The 17005-nt window shown below is 40.4% G+C and overlaps 1 protein-coding gene across 1 annotated transcript; it reads right to left on the bottom strand.

Moving 5' to 3' along the window:
* Positions 1-3607: 3607 nt before the first annotated feature.
* On the bottom strand, positions 3608-14125 carry LOC137278896 (solute carrier organic anion transporter family member 2A1-like). Its single transcript, XM_067811395.1, has 9 exons — positions 13399-14125; positions 13005-13091; positions 10282-10491; positions 9333-9497; positions 8674-8857; positions 8088-8235; positions 4967-5124; positions 4148-4212; positions 3608-3882 (listed from the first exon to the last, which is right to left on the bottom strand). The coding sequence occupies exons 1-9, from the start codon at positions 14123-14125 to the stop codon at positions 3608-3610; spliced, it is 2019 nt and encodes a 672-aa protein (XP_067667496.1).
* Positions 14126-17005: the final 2880 nt, after the last annotated feature.

Here is a 17005-nt window from a genome sequence, read left to right on the forward strand (position 1 = left end):
GGCCCCACCGTTCCAGAGCTGTTATCGCATACTTGCAGAACAACGAAGTTGATAGATTACCTTGGCCTGCGAGAAGCCCTGATCTCAACCTAGTTGAGCATTTGTGGGATTATCTGGGGCGTCAATTTCAGTTAAGGGATCCACCTATTCAAAATCTACAAGAATTAGCCCAGGCTTTTCATGAGGAATGGTAGAGAATTCCAATGATACGCATTCGGCGTTTGATTTCCAGCATGAGGAGGGTTGCAGCAGTTATCCGTGCGAAGTGAGGATACACCAAATACTGATGTCACCATTACTGTTGGCTTAGGATTGAACAATGAACGGTTTTTTTTGAGACCTTGGTGTACGTTGGACCACAGACATTGTCTGTGTGACTATAGTTTTGGACATGATAATTGATAACGTTTTTAGTGCCCCCATATGACCGTCAACACATTACAGCCGAAAGCAGCAGCAGTGTTGGTAGTCGATGGACTGACACTTTCACTTAACGAACCGTGTGTTTGGTCTCCATATCATGAATGACCAGTGTGTTGTGTTAAACCCTGTCTTATAACATGCTCATGTGTATACTTACACAGCTGTGTGTGTGTGTGTGTGTGTATATATATATATATATACATATATATATATATATATATATATATATATATATATATATATATATATATATATATATATATATAAAATTATATACATACTTGACACTGATAGACACACGTTGTGATCATGCGATCCTCAATCAACCGATTATCACAAAAGAACATATTTTAAAAAAAAAAACATCCACTAACCCTGCTTCCCTTGCCCCTCCACTTCTAGCAAAACAATGAAATATGCACCCTTAACAACTCCCGAAGGCTGTCCTTTCTTCTGGTCGTAATCACTCCTCTGTGTATCTAACACCGATTGTTCTGGTGGGCCCAGGTGTGAAATATGCATCGTGTTAGAGTGAGTGAGTATTGTTTTACGCCGTGTGTAGCAATACTCCAGCAAAATCACGGCGAGGGGGACACCAGAAATGGGCCTCACACATTGTACCGATGTCAGGAATCGAACCCTGGTCTTCAGTGTGACGAGCGGAAGCTTTATCCACTAGGCTACCACACCTTTTTGGAAAGCACACGTTAAATCTCGAACTAAAACTAACCAACCCTAACTGATTTCTGCTTAAGAAGGTATTACTGTCTCTAACTTCACACGAGACTCTATAGACGTCTTGATTATATCATTTCATGAAGTAATGTACGGGTCCAGGATAGAAAAAGGGGAAACATGTTCATACGAAGTTGCATATTTATACCATACTGACCAAAAAGATACATTCATGGATATGTGTCATATAACTTTACCAAGTAAATGTATATAGGATATTTAGGCAAGAACGTGAACATATTGTAATATTCTTAAAATTAAAGAACCAGATACATGTAGACAGAATGGTAATGTGACTTTAGATATACTGAGGGAAACAAATAAGGGAACACCACTTCATGTTCTGGAGGCGAAAACTGGAAAATATTAGGAACACTAGAATTTGGCTATGTTGCTTTCTTTGTTTCTCTCAGTATATATGTTCTGTGACTGTACATGTGGTGGTGAGTGTCATATAAAGTTTCGTTTTTTAGATAGTAGAATGCAGAAAGTGGTAATAAATGACTGTAGCTCAGGTATCAAATCTGTGGAAGCTGGTGTACCTCAGGGTTCCTTTTTAGGACCCCTTCTGTTCATCATTCATATTAATGACATTGTAGATGGTATAGACAGATGTAATCGACATATCTCAGAAACATCCACGTGTTCATGTGGTCATTATAACGAAGGCGGTATTCACTGTCTTCTTACATGTTACAACTTTCAAAATTTAAGAACAACGGTATATTCAAGGATCCGATGTGAAAACTACTGTATACGGCAACTTCGCACTGAATAACTCAACAAATACAGTGGACGTTGTTTAAACCGGCACTCATCGGGACTGAAGAAATAATCCAGTTTAGACAATGTGCCAGATTGTAGCTTATGATATGTGTACAAGCCACTGATAGGACTGAGATTTTATGCCGGTGTTGACAACCTGCCGGACAGGACAGATGTCGGTTTTGACAGCTTCCACTGAAGAAACATTCTGAACTTATTATACCAATTCATTTCAAAAAGTAAACGCTTCCAGTGATTATCGCTTCCACATATATATTCAATGTATGATAGGTTTTTACATAACTCATTTCGTTCATAGGCATAACCAACACCATAACCAATGCATTTATTATTCAATCATTTATGTGAGTGTTGTTTCGAATCAGTATTTTCCTTTTTGTCAGATTATTTCAGTTATGTATCCAGCTATATTGGATTAGTGCACATGTACTGGAGCGGTGTCTCTATAAGCCACAAGGCTTGTTCGCCATCCAGCTCTCTGCTTTGATGAATAAAAATATCTTTAAACCATCCAGTTCCGGTGTTTCCAAGAAATGCCATTTTGGTGTTGTGGCATGTACTACCCTTCCAACTGAAGGATGGAGAAAAGCCGTTTCATTACTACATACACGAACACATTTCAATATGTCCCATGGGATAATCGTAACATGAATATGTACATCTTTCAACCGGAGTAGATCTGCTTCCAGTAGGTTTTATTTTAGGGGTTTAGTGTTGTTGTTTTTTTCTTCCGTACTTTAGATGGCTGCTTCCGTTAAAGTCGGTATGATGTTTGTGACTATATACCATAAGCATGTGTTTAAAATAGCATTGACTAATCTTGACAGTGACGTCAAGAATCCCTAGGAACTACTTTCAGTGGACCATAGCCAGTGATTGTTGAGAACGTGAATTCTATTCACTATGTAATTACAGTGTGTGGAACCCACATCCGTCGACATGAGTGAGTATGGGTTTACCCCGTTTTTAACAATATCCCAGAAACGCCATGGAGAGGAATACCAAACTGGTTTCACACATTGTACCCATTATAACCAGGGTCTTCGGCCTATGCTTTAACCACTACGCTACGGGACCATCTATGACCCCTTTAAGATAAATGGTAGAAATTTCACTATTTTCTTTCACGTTATATTTGATAAACGACGTCTAGGATTTAAACATATATTTGGAAGGATTTATTTTAGTATCAAATTGTGGTTGTTAGAGATCGTCACATAATGACACGTCCCACATCATGGGATCTAGAGAGCGTGAGTAAGTATGGTTTTATGACGCCTTTAGCAATATTCCAGCAATATCACAACCGGGGACATCAAAGGTGGGGATTCGGACCCGGGGCATCGACATGACGTTGACGGAAAAAAATTCTAAAAGTGGTGTAAAACGAAAACAAATGCGAATCTCATCATCTCAGCGAAATAGCCAGAATTGAGACTTGCGTTACTGACAAAACGTGAATATCTGCCTTGGTAGAAACTGACATGTAGGTTGATAAACAGGTGCATAGCTACCAATATTTTCATTATAAAACCGGGCTTACATATGAATGATGCTAAAACTGTTGGGCAAGCACTCGACAATATCTGGATTATAAAGTTTTGAAACCTATTGGGTTTACAGGACAAAAGTGGCTCGCATGGTACCACTCTGATCGGGGCTATCATTTTTCACTATTTTTATCACTGGACCCCTTCCCTTCATTTTCTTTCGTGGGGTTGACATTTTGGAATTTTTTCGTCTTAATGGCTATTACCAGGGCGAGGAGCAAACACATGCAGGTTACACCACGCGATACTACAAAGAATCCGTGGATTTTCTGACGGAAGTCGACGATATCATACAAAGCGCATGCTCCTCTTTCACCACATGGCGAGTCCCAAATCAGACAAGTTGAGTCGATGACGTGTCCGTATACGATTGGTCCAAGGAGCCAGCCTGAAGTAAAACATAAACAAGGCAATGTTGTACATGACCTCATCTGGTATCAACTACGTATGTACAATGCATTTAGTTTGTTATCTGCAAAAATTTACATTCTTAATATTTGATTACATGACATGCACGTGTTTGTCACACGAGAAATGGTTTGGTACCGTTTCCCATGAACATCATCTTGTTTAGATATTCCTTAATCCCAGTCTACCTTTTACAGATAGAAATAATTGTGTATGCAGTTGGCAAACCATGTTAAATGTCCTACCAAACATGGACGTCATAAATGATGAGAACGCAATCGAAATCGGTTTCTCCCACTCTGTAACGCTCCTGAAAATGCACGCCCCGAGAAAATAGAATTAATTAAAACCGTAAAACAAATGACAATGGAATCAAGTAAGTATGTAAACCCTATGTAAATGTAATGAAAACAGCAAATGAAAATCAACAGCAAATCTATATGAAATAAATTGTACATGACTCAACCTAAATGAAATCATATAGAAATGAAGCGTACATGAAATTTAAAAATTCAAAAACATGAAAATCGAATTAAATGACCTCATGTAAGCGATATCAAATGAAAATAAAAGACATGTAAAGTACAAATGAATGAATGGATACAAATGAAATTTAGAGAGCACATGAAAATCAAATCAAATATAAGGTTTAGGAAAAATTAATATCAAATAATCCAAAACCTAAATCACATGAAAACGTATAACATAATGAAGAATAATGAAAACGTTGATCACAAGCTGATCGTTTGCTTTTGGAAATGTTCTGTTTGTGTATTGCTTAACGCCACACTGGCGTCGGTCTGTATCATCGAGTCTGAACCAGACAATGCAGTGATCAACATCATGGGCTTCGATGGGTTATGATGACATGTGTCAAGCAAGTCATCGAGTCTGAACAGCCCAATCCTGCAAGTCGCCTCTTACGACAAGCACGGGTTGCTGAATACACATTTTAAGCCGAATCTTGACGGGTTTCCTCTGGAAATCGCCTCCTTGTTTTTCTGCTCAAGAAAGAAATGATCTCATCTGACCTTTCTGCTGAAGATCAGTAAATGTAATCTTACCTGATCTTTATGATGACCTTTGGCATAATCAGCATTGTGCTGAGAAAGGCCGAGACAGCAAGGGTCACAGCGTATGGATACAGGTATGGACAGTCGAAGTCACACAGACCCGCGGTCGCTTTGCCACCGTCTGGTATGCATGTGCAGTTCGTATAACTCTGTAAAAATCAAGATGCAGCGTCTCCTCATCAATCTAACTCGGCGCTTCATCTGTCTCAATACTGCTAGTGTGACAATGCCAGAACTTCTGCCCCCACTATCATCAATCTAACTCGGCGCTTCATCTGTCTCAATACTGCTAGTGTGACAATGCCAGAACTTCTGCCCCCACTATCATCAATCTTACTCGGCGCTTCGTCTGTCTCAATACTGCTAGTGTGATACTAATTGTACCAACAATGTCAGAACATCTGCCCCCACTATCATCAATCTAACTCGGCACTTCTTCTGCCTCAATACTGCTAGTGTGGCAATAATTGTACCAACAATGCCAGAACTTCTGCCCCCACTATCATCAATCTTACTCGGCGCTTCATCTGTCTCAGTACTGCTAGTGTGATACTAATTGTACCAACAATGCCAGAACGTCTGCCTCCACCATCATAGGGTTTCTTTCCCACTACTCTTTTCTACATTGCTGAAATAATGCCGATGCGAGGTAAAACTGTCTCACTCTCTCCGACCAGGATCTGCATCAGCACTGCTATCATATGTGCCCATTGAAATAACCTAGCTTTAAACAAGTAAGTAATAGATTCGTCAGTAGATAATACAAGGAGACTCAAAGGCAAAGGTTTCTTTGACACTCGTGCAACAAACAGAATCAGTGATAAAATTGTACTGAAAGTAAAATGCTATTACTTGAAAACAAAAATGCTCTAAGGTATGGTACGACCAACTGTCCATCAGAAAAGCGCGCCTGGCACATGCACATGAGGCTCGACACAATGGGGACGGGGACTCCTCAAGCAAGGTCACGTGTCCAGCAGCGAGTGTGCATTGATGCAGGCCTGGCACCACCGTCTCTCTCATGCCACTGAACGTCAATGAAAGTACTGGGAAAGGTATCGATATCCGCGGAATTATATTCCGGAGTCGGCAGTGTTGTGATGGATTCAGGTGACGTCGTGAACGTCTCTCCATTTCATTGCAGATGTGTTCCTCGTGTGACATTTCAGGGAATCTTGTGAGTCAGCAGAATATGGTCTGGCGTTAGTGTTTTGAAACGTCACTCCTGGCCCACTTCAAGTTCTCCTCAGTTACTATCACTGGTGTCATTTACTGTTGCTGTTGTCGCGGATCCTAACGGCCATGCTTCCGACAAGGTCCCCCACCAGAACACGTGACCTGATGTAAGGTTTACCTGTGTTCCTGTAGACATGTATCCTGCTGTCAGCTCGTTGAGGAGAACTCTTCTCAACTGATGTTCTCTCGATCGCAAGTGTTGATTGTTCCAATGAAGACATCGATGTTGATGTCTATGACGACGTTCAAGCGTCAGAACTGGCCATCAGGATGAACGTATTGCAAGGACGTCGTCGCACAGGTCTCGCAGATACATCTCTGTTACCAGATACATGTATTTGGGTTGTAAGGGTGCTGTGCGGAACCTGTGTCGGAGGTACGTGTTTCAAATCCATCGTTCTTGTCCTGGGTTCGCTACTGACAGGCGGTCATAAGTGAGCGGTCTATAACTTGATTGTTTAGGTGGAAACGTCACTATAGTAGATTTAATACAACGCTGCATCAATTCATTCGAACGTTTTAATTCAATATTATTATCTAAATAGTACGAACACGTCACAATTTAATTCTGAACTCACAAAAGTCCAGAAACTCTCCGCACTGTGGCCACTCTCTCACAAGGGATTTGACCAAAATAAACATGCAGCTGTTATATACATGTGCTAAGGATGAAAAAATGCAAAAATAATTTTTCGAAAACTCAAAATTTAAACTCGCTCGCCCATGGGCGAACAATGACCCATGGATCTTTCATGTCGTCCAGAATAAATGTTTTGGAGGTTGTAAATGAATGAAAAAATGTTAATAAGTATTATGACACAAATTCCAGCTCGTTGTGACTTGATTCCGCTAACCGACAGCGATTTTAAAAAATCTCGCTCATGGGTGAAAAACATACTGGCCCATGGACGAGAATATTTACTTTCAATGAAAATACAACGTAACGTAATTGAGAACACTCTGTTTATATGTCCCGTGTTTAGGTGAAAATGTTTCCTTTCATGTGTTTGAGACGTTTGACAACGATGTGCAGAATCTCACCTTTTCTTGAACCTCATTAAAATCGCATGTCGGTATCAAAAATGGGCGCTGCATTTCATAGAGATTAGAAATGATTAGTATCGCTTTTACAAAGTATAAATAACGGCAGTCACCTTGATAGAAATTACACCAACAGAAATCAAGGCATTGAAGTTTTGACATAGCTACCGATCATACTGATGCAGTTCCGAATACTAGTAATGCATGTGTTTGCGACTGGTGCTGCCAAAGACAGGATACACTTAACATTTAGTATCCTCACTCTTTGATAGTGATTCTACCCGTGAAGGTTCGGGATGGAATAGGTCTTCAGCAACCCATGCTTGTCACAAAATGCGACTATGCTTTTCGTAAGAACCGGCTAACGGAATCGGGGGGTCAGGCTCGCTCACTTGGTTGACACATGTCATCGGTTCCCAGATGTGTAGACCGATGCTCACTGGTGATCACTGGATTGTCTGGTCCAGACTCGATTATTTACAGACCACCGCCAAGTAACTGGAATATTGCTGAGTGCGGCGTTAAACAAAATTCATTCACTCACTTTGATAGTGATTCATAAACACATGTTCCTGACAGATTTGAGACCGTAAATGGAATCTACTGTTATGAAGATGGTCTTGTTATGGCATTACCATTAAGTAAGGCATTTAGTAAGTCCTCTTACACTCATCCATTACATTGAAGTAGTATTGTCAAAGCTCACTTTGATTCAACTGAATTCTCATCTGATTCTACTATATTTCATTCTAGCTGGGTGTATCTGATTGATGGAGGCCCGTGGATGGGCGCCAGTGATATTTCTTCTTATACTGAAACTAATGTTTTGTATTACCGGTCCGTTCTGAGCGAGGCACCCTGCGTGGCATGGTGAGTAGTAGTTGTTGTTGTCGGAGCCACAGATGGGGAAGAAGTCGTTGTCGTTGCAGTGGCAGTTGGAACCTCCGCAGTCGTCTTGGTCAGCCGCCGATGACACTGTCGACCTATTAGGACAGAAGTCCATGGCAAGCTAAAATGGAGTCATTCACTAAGACTAAAACCTCTGTTTGACGTAGAATGTCGCGGAGCGGTGAAATGCGGTGTATTGATGAGGTGGGTTGTGGGATAACAGTGGAGAATACCAAACATTATTATGGCAATAAATATGAAATCATGATTAGATCGGATTATCCATCATACATATTAATTTTCTGCCTACCAATGATATTCCATTGTGGTATGTTACGTTCTGAAAGCGGCGTAAAACCCAACTCACTCACTCACTCAAGTGTAATCTTGTCAAATATTAGATATTGTGCCTGTCATGCAACTCATTATTGTTTCAATGTATTTGAATGTTATATATGCAGTATATAAGGGCTTCTTTTAGTGCTTTCTTTGCTTACTGAAATTCTACCGCGTTAAATAATCAGTTCACCTACCCAGGTTGGTTCAGTATCTTTGGTTGTGGACATCCAAACACAAATCCAAGGGCGACAACTAGAACCGTGACGAACGTGAATACGTTGACAAATTTCAACCCTGTTATAGGGTTCATTTTAAACTTCTTGGTCAACCAGCCTCCAACAAACGTTCCTAGTGACGCCATCGGCATACTCAGGCCAGCTGGAATGAACAAAGTAATTTCTTCTGTACAGTGTGGCCTGTCTTCGTGTTGTCTTGCACCGTTCTACCAAGAGTGGCTAAGATTTAAACGACCATCACACAACTGAGTATCTCTAGGAACACCACGTTTTACACTACACAGGAATCAGTGAAGTATCAGTGTTCAAAGGTACTGCTACACAATTTCTTTAACTGTACAAAATGAACGTTCTTTCGAGAAAACACCAGATTTTGTTTTTATTTTTCGTAAACTGTCGAAAGAAATGTTACGTTACCCGTGAGAAGATAGAGTTTCCATGCTGGAGGGTCGAACTGGCTTTCTTTGAACTTGGGCATGAACACATATATGAAGAGTCAATTACCAGACAATTAATTGTTATTAACACTGAAAAATGGAAATACTCTTTAAGAAAAGAGGTAAACTATTGAAGGGTTTGTCATTTATTGTATTGTGAAAACAGAAATGGTACGTTACCCATAAGAAGATTGGCTTTCCATGCTGGAAGACCAAACTGGTTTTCCATGTACTTAGGCATGAAGGCATGCGCTCCACCAACAGAGAACAGATGACACACACTGGCCAGAACCAGTGTGGTGTACAGAGGGTTGGTCAAGATGCCCACAAACACCTTTAGGTAATCTGTGAATCAGGAAACAAACACAGGGACACTGTGAGACTCAAAAAGAATGGTAGTTACTTGGCAACTCTGTAACAAATAACTTTCCAAGTACCAGCATGTTTGATCATTTAAATACTTGTTGCTCGGTGCCTTTCTCGGTGAAGGTACATCCACAAGTTAATTTCCTTGTCCTGAAAATAATACAATTTTATTATCATAATGCCATCATGCTTCGTTTGATCATGACACTGGAGCTTTTTTATCTAGGGGTGACAACTATTGCGATAGCTATAGTATATTGCGACGAACTATTGCAATACTATTGCAATAGGTATTGTTCTCATCGAAATTGTCTCACTTGAAGTCATTCGAAATAAATGCATAGTTTATATGAAATAAGAACAGGCTGAAGTAGTTTCTGATTCTTTTAATGACTGACAAGAAACTTAAAACAGACATCAAGTACACAGTTAGAACGTAAACTCTATGAAGAGAAGACTGAAGACTGCCAACTACTAAACTATCGATAGTCACACTTACTATCGATGCATCGGTAGTTTTTCGTTTCTACCATCGATTAACTGCTACAGGAGGCAATTGCAATCCATCGACAGTTCCATGCATTGTTACAGCCCAACCTTTCTTCCAACACCTATCACGTAAACGTAGGGGACCTAGTCACTTCTCTAGATAACTCCAGACCAGGACTAAGTCAGAACGATGGCTTTACATTAATGAGGACAAAGACATATTTCACTAAATCCATTCTCAAGTGATAAAGCACGTCATGGCAATACACTTTACCTCTTGCCTCGAAAATAAGTTTGGCTGAGAGGCTAAACTCCCGCTTCCTCTTCTTAAGATCGTCCTCGACATTACTAGGTGGTGCGCTCTTCAATCTGCGGGGGAAGAAGAAGACAGGGATACTCATGATGACAGCGGCAGCCCCAAAGACGAGGTATCCTAGCCACCAGGCACCGATCCAACGAGGGTGGCGGGGGTACAGGTCTGTTTCTGAAAGGTGTAAAGATTGGCATATAGGGGATGTGTGCTTCACGAATGTACTGGGAGATAACACAATCAACGCCGTATGAACAATTGCTTTGGAGTGAGTGCGTGAGTGAGTGAGTTTAGTTTGACGCCACACTCAGCAATAATCCAGCTATATTGCGACGGTCTGTAAATAATAGAGTGAACCAGGCAATCCAGTGATTGGTATCCATAGCATCAATCTGCACAATGGGGATACGAAGACATGTGTCAACCAAGTCAGTGAGCCTGATCACCCGATCCCGTTAATCACCTCTTAAGACAAGCATGAGTTACTAAAGATCAGTTCTAACCCGGATTGTCACGGGTCAGTCGTGTTGGATTCAGACGAATCAGTGATTGGTATAATGATCAAGATCTATGTCTGTCTGACAGGATTCAACGAGCCAGACCACCGATAATTTTCCAGTTTATTTAAAGGTCACATGCAACGTGATTACAACTTTGAAGATTCTGATACCTTTCGGTATGCACTTACCGAAACAGATCATCAAAAATGCCAATTCAACCTGTAAAGTTGAAAAAACACGATGAACAAATCCCGCGAAATCGGAGTTCAAACGATTCACTAAATTTCCCCCAGTGCTGAGGGAAAAAGTGGTTTCAACAGCTGTGATGCGCTGCGCCCATAACACATGCGCAGTGATTAGGTTCGCGGAGTTTGAAACAGTATACATGCCCGGAGTATGAGGTCGTGAGCACTAGTCTAATCATAACTATGTACACAAACAAGTAAATAATCTACTCCTTACATAAAAAAGGTGTTGATTGTGGTAAGCAGCCTCTGTCTAAGAGAAAGCTCAACGTCTGGTTTATTGACACCTATATGTCTGCCTGCCTGTCTGCTAAAGACAATATGCAATACACAGCTTCAATCATTGACCACATGGAATTGGAACTTAACACCTATCAAACTATACGACATAAACAAAATAAATTGATGTATGACTCGTGCACCCAAGTTCTGTGTCTGTCACTTTATGTTATTAGGCAGGTGTGATACTTGTACACATGACATGTCTGTGGGTTGTAAACAAACTACATCCATTTTTCCCGGATACCTGGATCTGACGGAATCTGGTGCAAACTCCTGTCAGTTTCAAGTTTGGCTTTGCAATTGGACGAATGACAGTTTCCATTAGGTCACCATCTGTACTGAGATGATTTTTTATTTGATCGAAAGCAAATTCAGAAAACATGTTTTTACAAAACCCAACATCTCCATATCTATTCTTTATGGATAACAACTTCTTCTAGTGTGCATGGTTTTGTATGACAACGGTATGTGAATCCATACTGAAACAACGCATCAAGTACAATAAAAGAAGTTGTTATCCACAAAGAATTTTACTTTTTTGTGACTCGCCATACTTCTAAAATGCCCATCAAACAGATCACCTTTCTGTACACATAATGAGCCCTCAGCGTATCAGCAAATGACCAAGCCAATCAGAAGCCGGCGTTACACTTGAGTGCACGCCCAGTCGCCATGACTGGATTCGGTCTCCCGAGGGCTTCGTTTCGAGGGAAGTAAGCCCAAGTACAATATATTGCATTTTTGAATCGCGACTGTACGCTTATAATTTTGTTTATTTGTTGTTGTTGTTTTTTACAAGCTGCAATGTATATTATATGTCATGAATAAGTGATAACTGTGTTTTGATGTTTTCGTTGCATGTGACCTTTAAGGGATATTTTAACCCCGATTCCCTTCAAATTACAACGAACGTACCTAAACTGTAAATAATGACATGAAGTGTGTTTTAGCATAAATGTAAATAGCTCTGCCTTGTGAAAGACTCGATAAGTGAGCATGAAAGGACACGTACACGTACAAACCCTTCTACGTGAACATCACTGTAGTGGCGTGTTAGAGGCAGATTGTACACGTACAAACCTTCCAACGTGAACATCACAGTAGTGGCGTGTTAGAGGCAGATTGTACACTTACAAACCTTCCAACGTGAACATCACTGTAGAGGCGGGTTAGAGGCAGATTGTACACTTACACACATTCCAACGTGAACATCACTGTAGTGGCGTGTTAGAGGCAGATTGTACACGTACAAACATTCCAACGTGAACATCACTGTAGTGGCGTGTTAGAGGCAGATTGTACATGAACAAACCTTCCAACGTGAACATCACTGTAGAGGCGGGTTAGAGGCAGATTGTACACGTACAAACCTTCCAACGTGAACATCACTGTAGTGGCGTGTTAGAGGCAGATTGTACACATACAAACCTTCCAACGTGAACATCACTGTAGAGGCGTGTTAGAGGCAGATTGTACACTTACACACATTCCAACGTGAACATCACTATAGAGGCGTGTTAGAGGCAGATTGTACATGCACAAACATTCCAACGTGAACATCACTGTAGAGGCGTGTTAGAGGCAGATTGTACACTTACACACATTCCAACGTGAACATCACAGTAGTGGCGTGTTAGAGGCAGATTGTACACATACAAACCTTCCAACGTGACATATATCCTGGTGAAGTAGCTGCCGAGACTGAAGGCAATGGCTGGACCGAAGATACTCATACTAATGATGATGCCTAAAAAAGGGAAAAGAGTAAATAAAATCTCAGGTTAAAAGAATTTCATATCTGTTTAGCTCGTGGATGAATAGGAAAAGAATAAAGCCATTTACGTCTTTTTTCTAACTTACTCTAACCTTAAATAATGCCAGTGTAAGTATTGTGGTTCGATGATAGTATTCATTACTCTGGACATTCAGAGTCTTGGTTTGTAACATTGAATACTTCTTATGGGCGCAGCGTTATTGTTCCCTGTGAATCAATAGCTGACTAAGTAGACCTCAGCATATTTTAAAATAATTATGATAACGAAACTCTACCGTACCCATATAATATCCTGTTTTGGCCTTTTCCACATTTCCATCTACATATGTTATCGTAAACGCGCTTCTCGGGGCCTTTGCTACTCCTTGCAGTGCCATCCCAATGATAATTATCCCATACGCCGCAGCTGCGTGATCACGTGGTCTCCTTGACGTCACTTCCGATTTTTCAGGAGAATCAGATTCTTCACAAAAGTTCATGAGTGAGTCATTTGCTAGCGAACACAGACCATACACCCGTGATTGAGACGTGGCATTGCTTGAAACGTATTCCTCAGAGGCTGACTGCTCCGTTCCAAACAGGAAGTGAGGTAAGCAGCAAATTAGACCGGAAATGCCAAAAAGCATGACACTTGCTGACATAACCCTGGGAATATGAGATCGATGGGCAAAGTGAGCAATGAATACGACAACAAGCATATAGCCAATGTCGTTACTGGCCATTATTATCCCAGTTTCTGAGCTAGTAAAGCCAAACTGACGCTCCAGTGTCGTGACTTGGGAATTAACGTATGCCAACAGCGTTGACGACAGGAGGCTTGTGATGCTGAAGAAGCCTGTAAAGGCTGCAATATTGGCAAATACTTGCAATGCACGTGGTTTGCACGGTCCTATCCCATACTGCGTGTCCGGGTCGTCTTCCTCCTCCTCCAAAACAAGATGACCGGCATTGATCTTCTGATCATGGTTGTCCAATAGGGACTTCTCATTGTCCGTTTCTTTCGTCATTTTGCCGTTTCAGTGAGAAATCTGTGGAAATACGACAGGGTTAAGAGAGCGGTTTCCGCAACATCAATAGAAACAATGCACCACGACGTAAAATAGTATTCGCTCAATGTCAGGACAGGGAGGTTGTGTTAAAACGGTCCTCACAAAAGAGGTTTCGGGGATTTTGATGTATGCCTTTTCAATTCAGGTATCATGCACTCCGTGGTGTCATGTTTAGTATTTATACCCAGTCATGTCCCTGTGTGAATCTGCATACTATCAGCAGGGAGTTGTTTGGAGCTCTTTTGGGGAATTAAACGAGCCCACGGGAGGCCCCTGGATAACACGTTGCGTTTATTCAGGACACACACAAACAACACCAACAATCACATATTCAAAACTGTGTTGAAAAGTAGCACTTGAAAAGACCCGAGATACAGCCCCCCTTTTTAGTCCGATTCATTCGGACAAAAGGATGTGGATGCCACTGGATCCTTGGGCATCTGACTTGTTCAAAATTTGTACTGCAGGTATTAAATTATTACGTTGGGACGACATGATTCAGTGTATAATTTACCTACAAACATATTTCTTGAAAAACTGAGAAGTGGTAGTTTTCGGTATACTTTCTTTTGCCGGTCAGTTTATATCATTACTGTTTTTTAACCACTATCACATATTCAAAACTGTGTTGAAAAGTAGCACTTGAAAAGACCCGAGATACAGCCCCCCTTTTTAGTCCGATTCATTCGGACAAAAGGATGTGGATGCCACTGGATCCTTGGGCATCTGACTTGTTCAAAATTTGTTCACCCAGCAGAAAAATGGCTCTACAGTGGTTGGATAAGCTCATTTCACGAGCTGTGTAAAGCATTTCAATATTTCAGTACTCATTAGAAATCTCAAGTATTTCAGTACGATTCCATATAAGGTTTTCAAGGGGCAATTATCATTGACCCAGTGTACCTAGACACACAAGGATAATACAGTGTTGTTAACAACATCTTTAGGTTGCATGAAAAAATAAATATTTCGCGGGCACACACTTTTAAAAAGTGATGAGTGCGGTAGATCTTTTCTTTTCAATTTTTGATAGAAAATATTGTAACGCGGGAGGAACACATTTTAGTTTTTCTCTCAGAAATACAGCTTGGGGGGTTTAACATGTGTTAGTGAGCAGTAGATTCAGTCACATTCGTTCTTACAGACACTAATTCGTATAGTGGAAAAATGGGCGATCGGGACGCGGCAAAGTCATTTTTTCTATTTGTGTTAACGGCCATAAAAGTGACGTGCCGATGCCCAGGAAACGTTTTCACTTCTTTTATTTAGCCTTACTCAACCTGAGCTATAAATCACACACATACTACAGAAACACGTGGCGTCAGACACGCGCAAGTTCACTGGGGGCCTGAACTGAACTTTTATTGTCACTCAGGCTGCAAAGTGCAGCATAAGAGGTACATGAATAGTGTTTACATCTGTAAAACAAAAGAAATTATATACAGTTTGTATGATAGATACAATGTACTTTGAGAGACGTCATATGCACATATAATATGTATTGTGCTATGGAACTTATTTCTTAAATAAAGCCAAAATTATTTTACAGAAAATTGAAAATGTTTTCTTAATGTTCCCAACTTACTGGTGTTAAAACGGATATTTATTTTGTGCATATTTGGTCTGAATATTTCTGAATATTTTGTCTCTTTCTAAAACCAGATTTCAATCACAGAGAAGATAAGCAGGTATTGAGTTGCACACAACATATGTTCACTGCCGTCACTTTAGTATCCTCTATGTCCACCCCTTGTATCAATACAGGCGTGCAGTCTCCTCAGTAACCTGTCCGCACACTATCTTTCACACCCTTAGTGCATGTGAAACTCTGACAGAGGCCCGAAATCATGGTTATATTATATTATATTATATATATTCACGACGTCCCCGTGAATTTCACTGCAGGTATTAAATTATTACGTTGGGACGACATGATTCAGTGTATAATTTACCTACAAACATATTTCTTGAAAAACTGAGAAGTGGTAGTTTTCGGTATACTTTCTTTTGCCGGTCAGTTTATATCATTACTGTTTTTTAACCACTATTAAGTAGGCAAAATATACAAGAATTCTCATCACAAATGCTAATGTTACATGGTTCATTCGTACATTGGCACATGTTTTTTTATTTGTTTCCTTGGAATCGTCTGTCATTTGTGATAAGGTTGTGGGGCAAAATGCTGGTATGGAAAGTTCTTACAATAACGTTGTAAATGTTCGATTACTGTCTAAGAGCATCAGGGAATTCGTTGGTGTGAAGAACTTACCAATTTACAAATTCTGATGATCATGGAAATTGTTTTTCATTGCCCTCAGTGTCGTTTTTATTCATCGCTTTTTATTGCCATATAGATTTGACGATTTAAAGAAACTAATTAATCTGCATGGAATGGTTCATTTTAAAAAACATGTTGCTACTTTAAATATGATTGCATCCATCACATTTTACATGCTGTGGAAGACAGGGTGATCGAAGATGGTGAGTGCTGACTGCACGTTATCACATCCCTATAGCATGGACCGATGCTGATGACATTAATCACTGGATTGCCTGGTCCTGACACTAATTTACAGATCGCAAGCTAGAATATTAAAGGTTGAAACGTCAACAAACGTCAAACAATCAAATGAATTATGTGTCGTTTACCTGGAAAACAATGAAGCGAGACGAACACGGATGGTCCTCTAAGCCATTATTTTGCAGACTGCTTGTTTAGTACAGTTCTTCTGAGTTAAAAATACAGTCACGTGACACCTACTTAGCTCCTCTGGAGACGTGACGAAGTAATAATTACTGATAAGAAACCATTCATTATTCATGACGGAGGGGAAGGGG

This window comes from Haliotis asinina, chromosome 3, assembly GCF_037392515.1.
Source record: "Haliotis asinina isolate JCU_RB_2024 chromosome 3, JCU_Hal_asi_v2, whole genome shotgun sequence".
Classification (NCBI taxonomy): Eukaryota; Metazoa; Mollusca; class Gastropoda; order Lepetellida; family Haliotidae; genus Haliotis; species Haliotis asinina.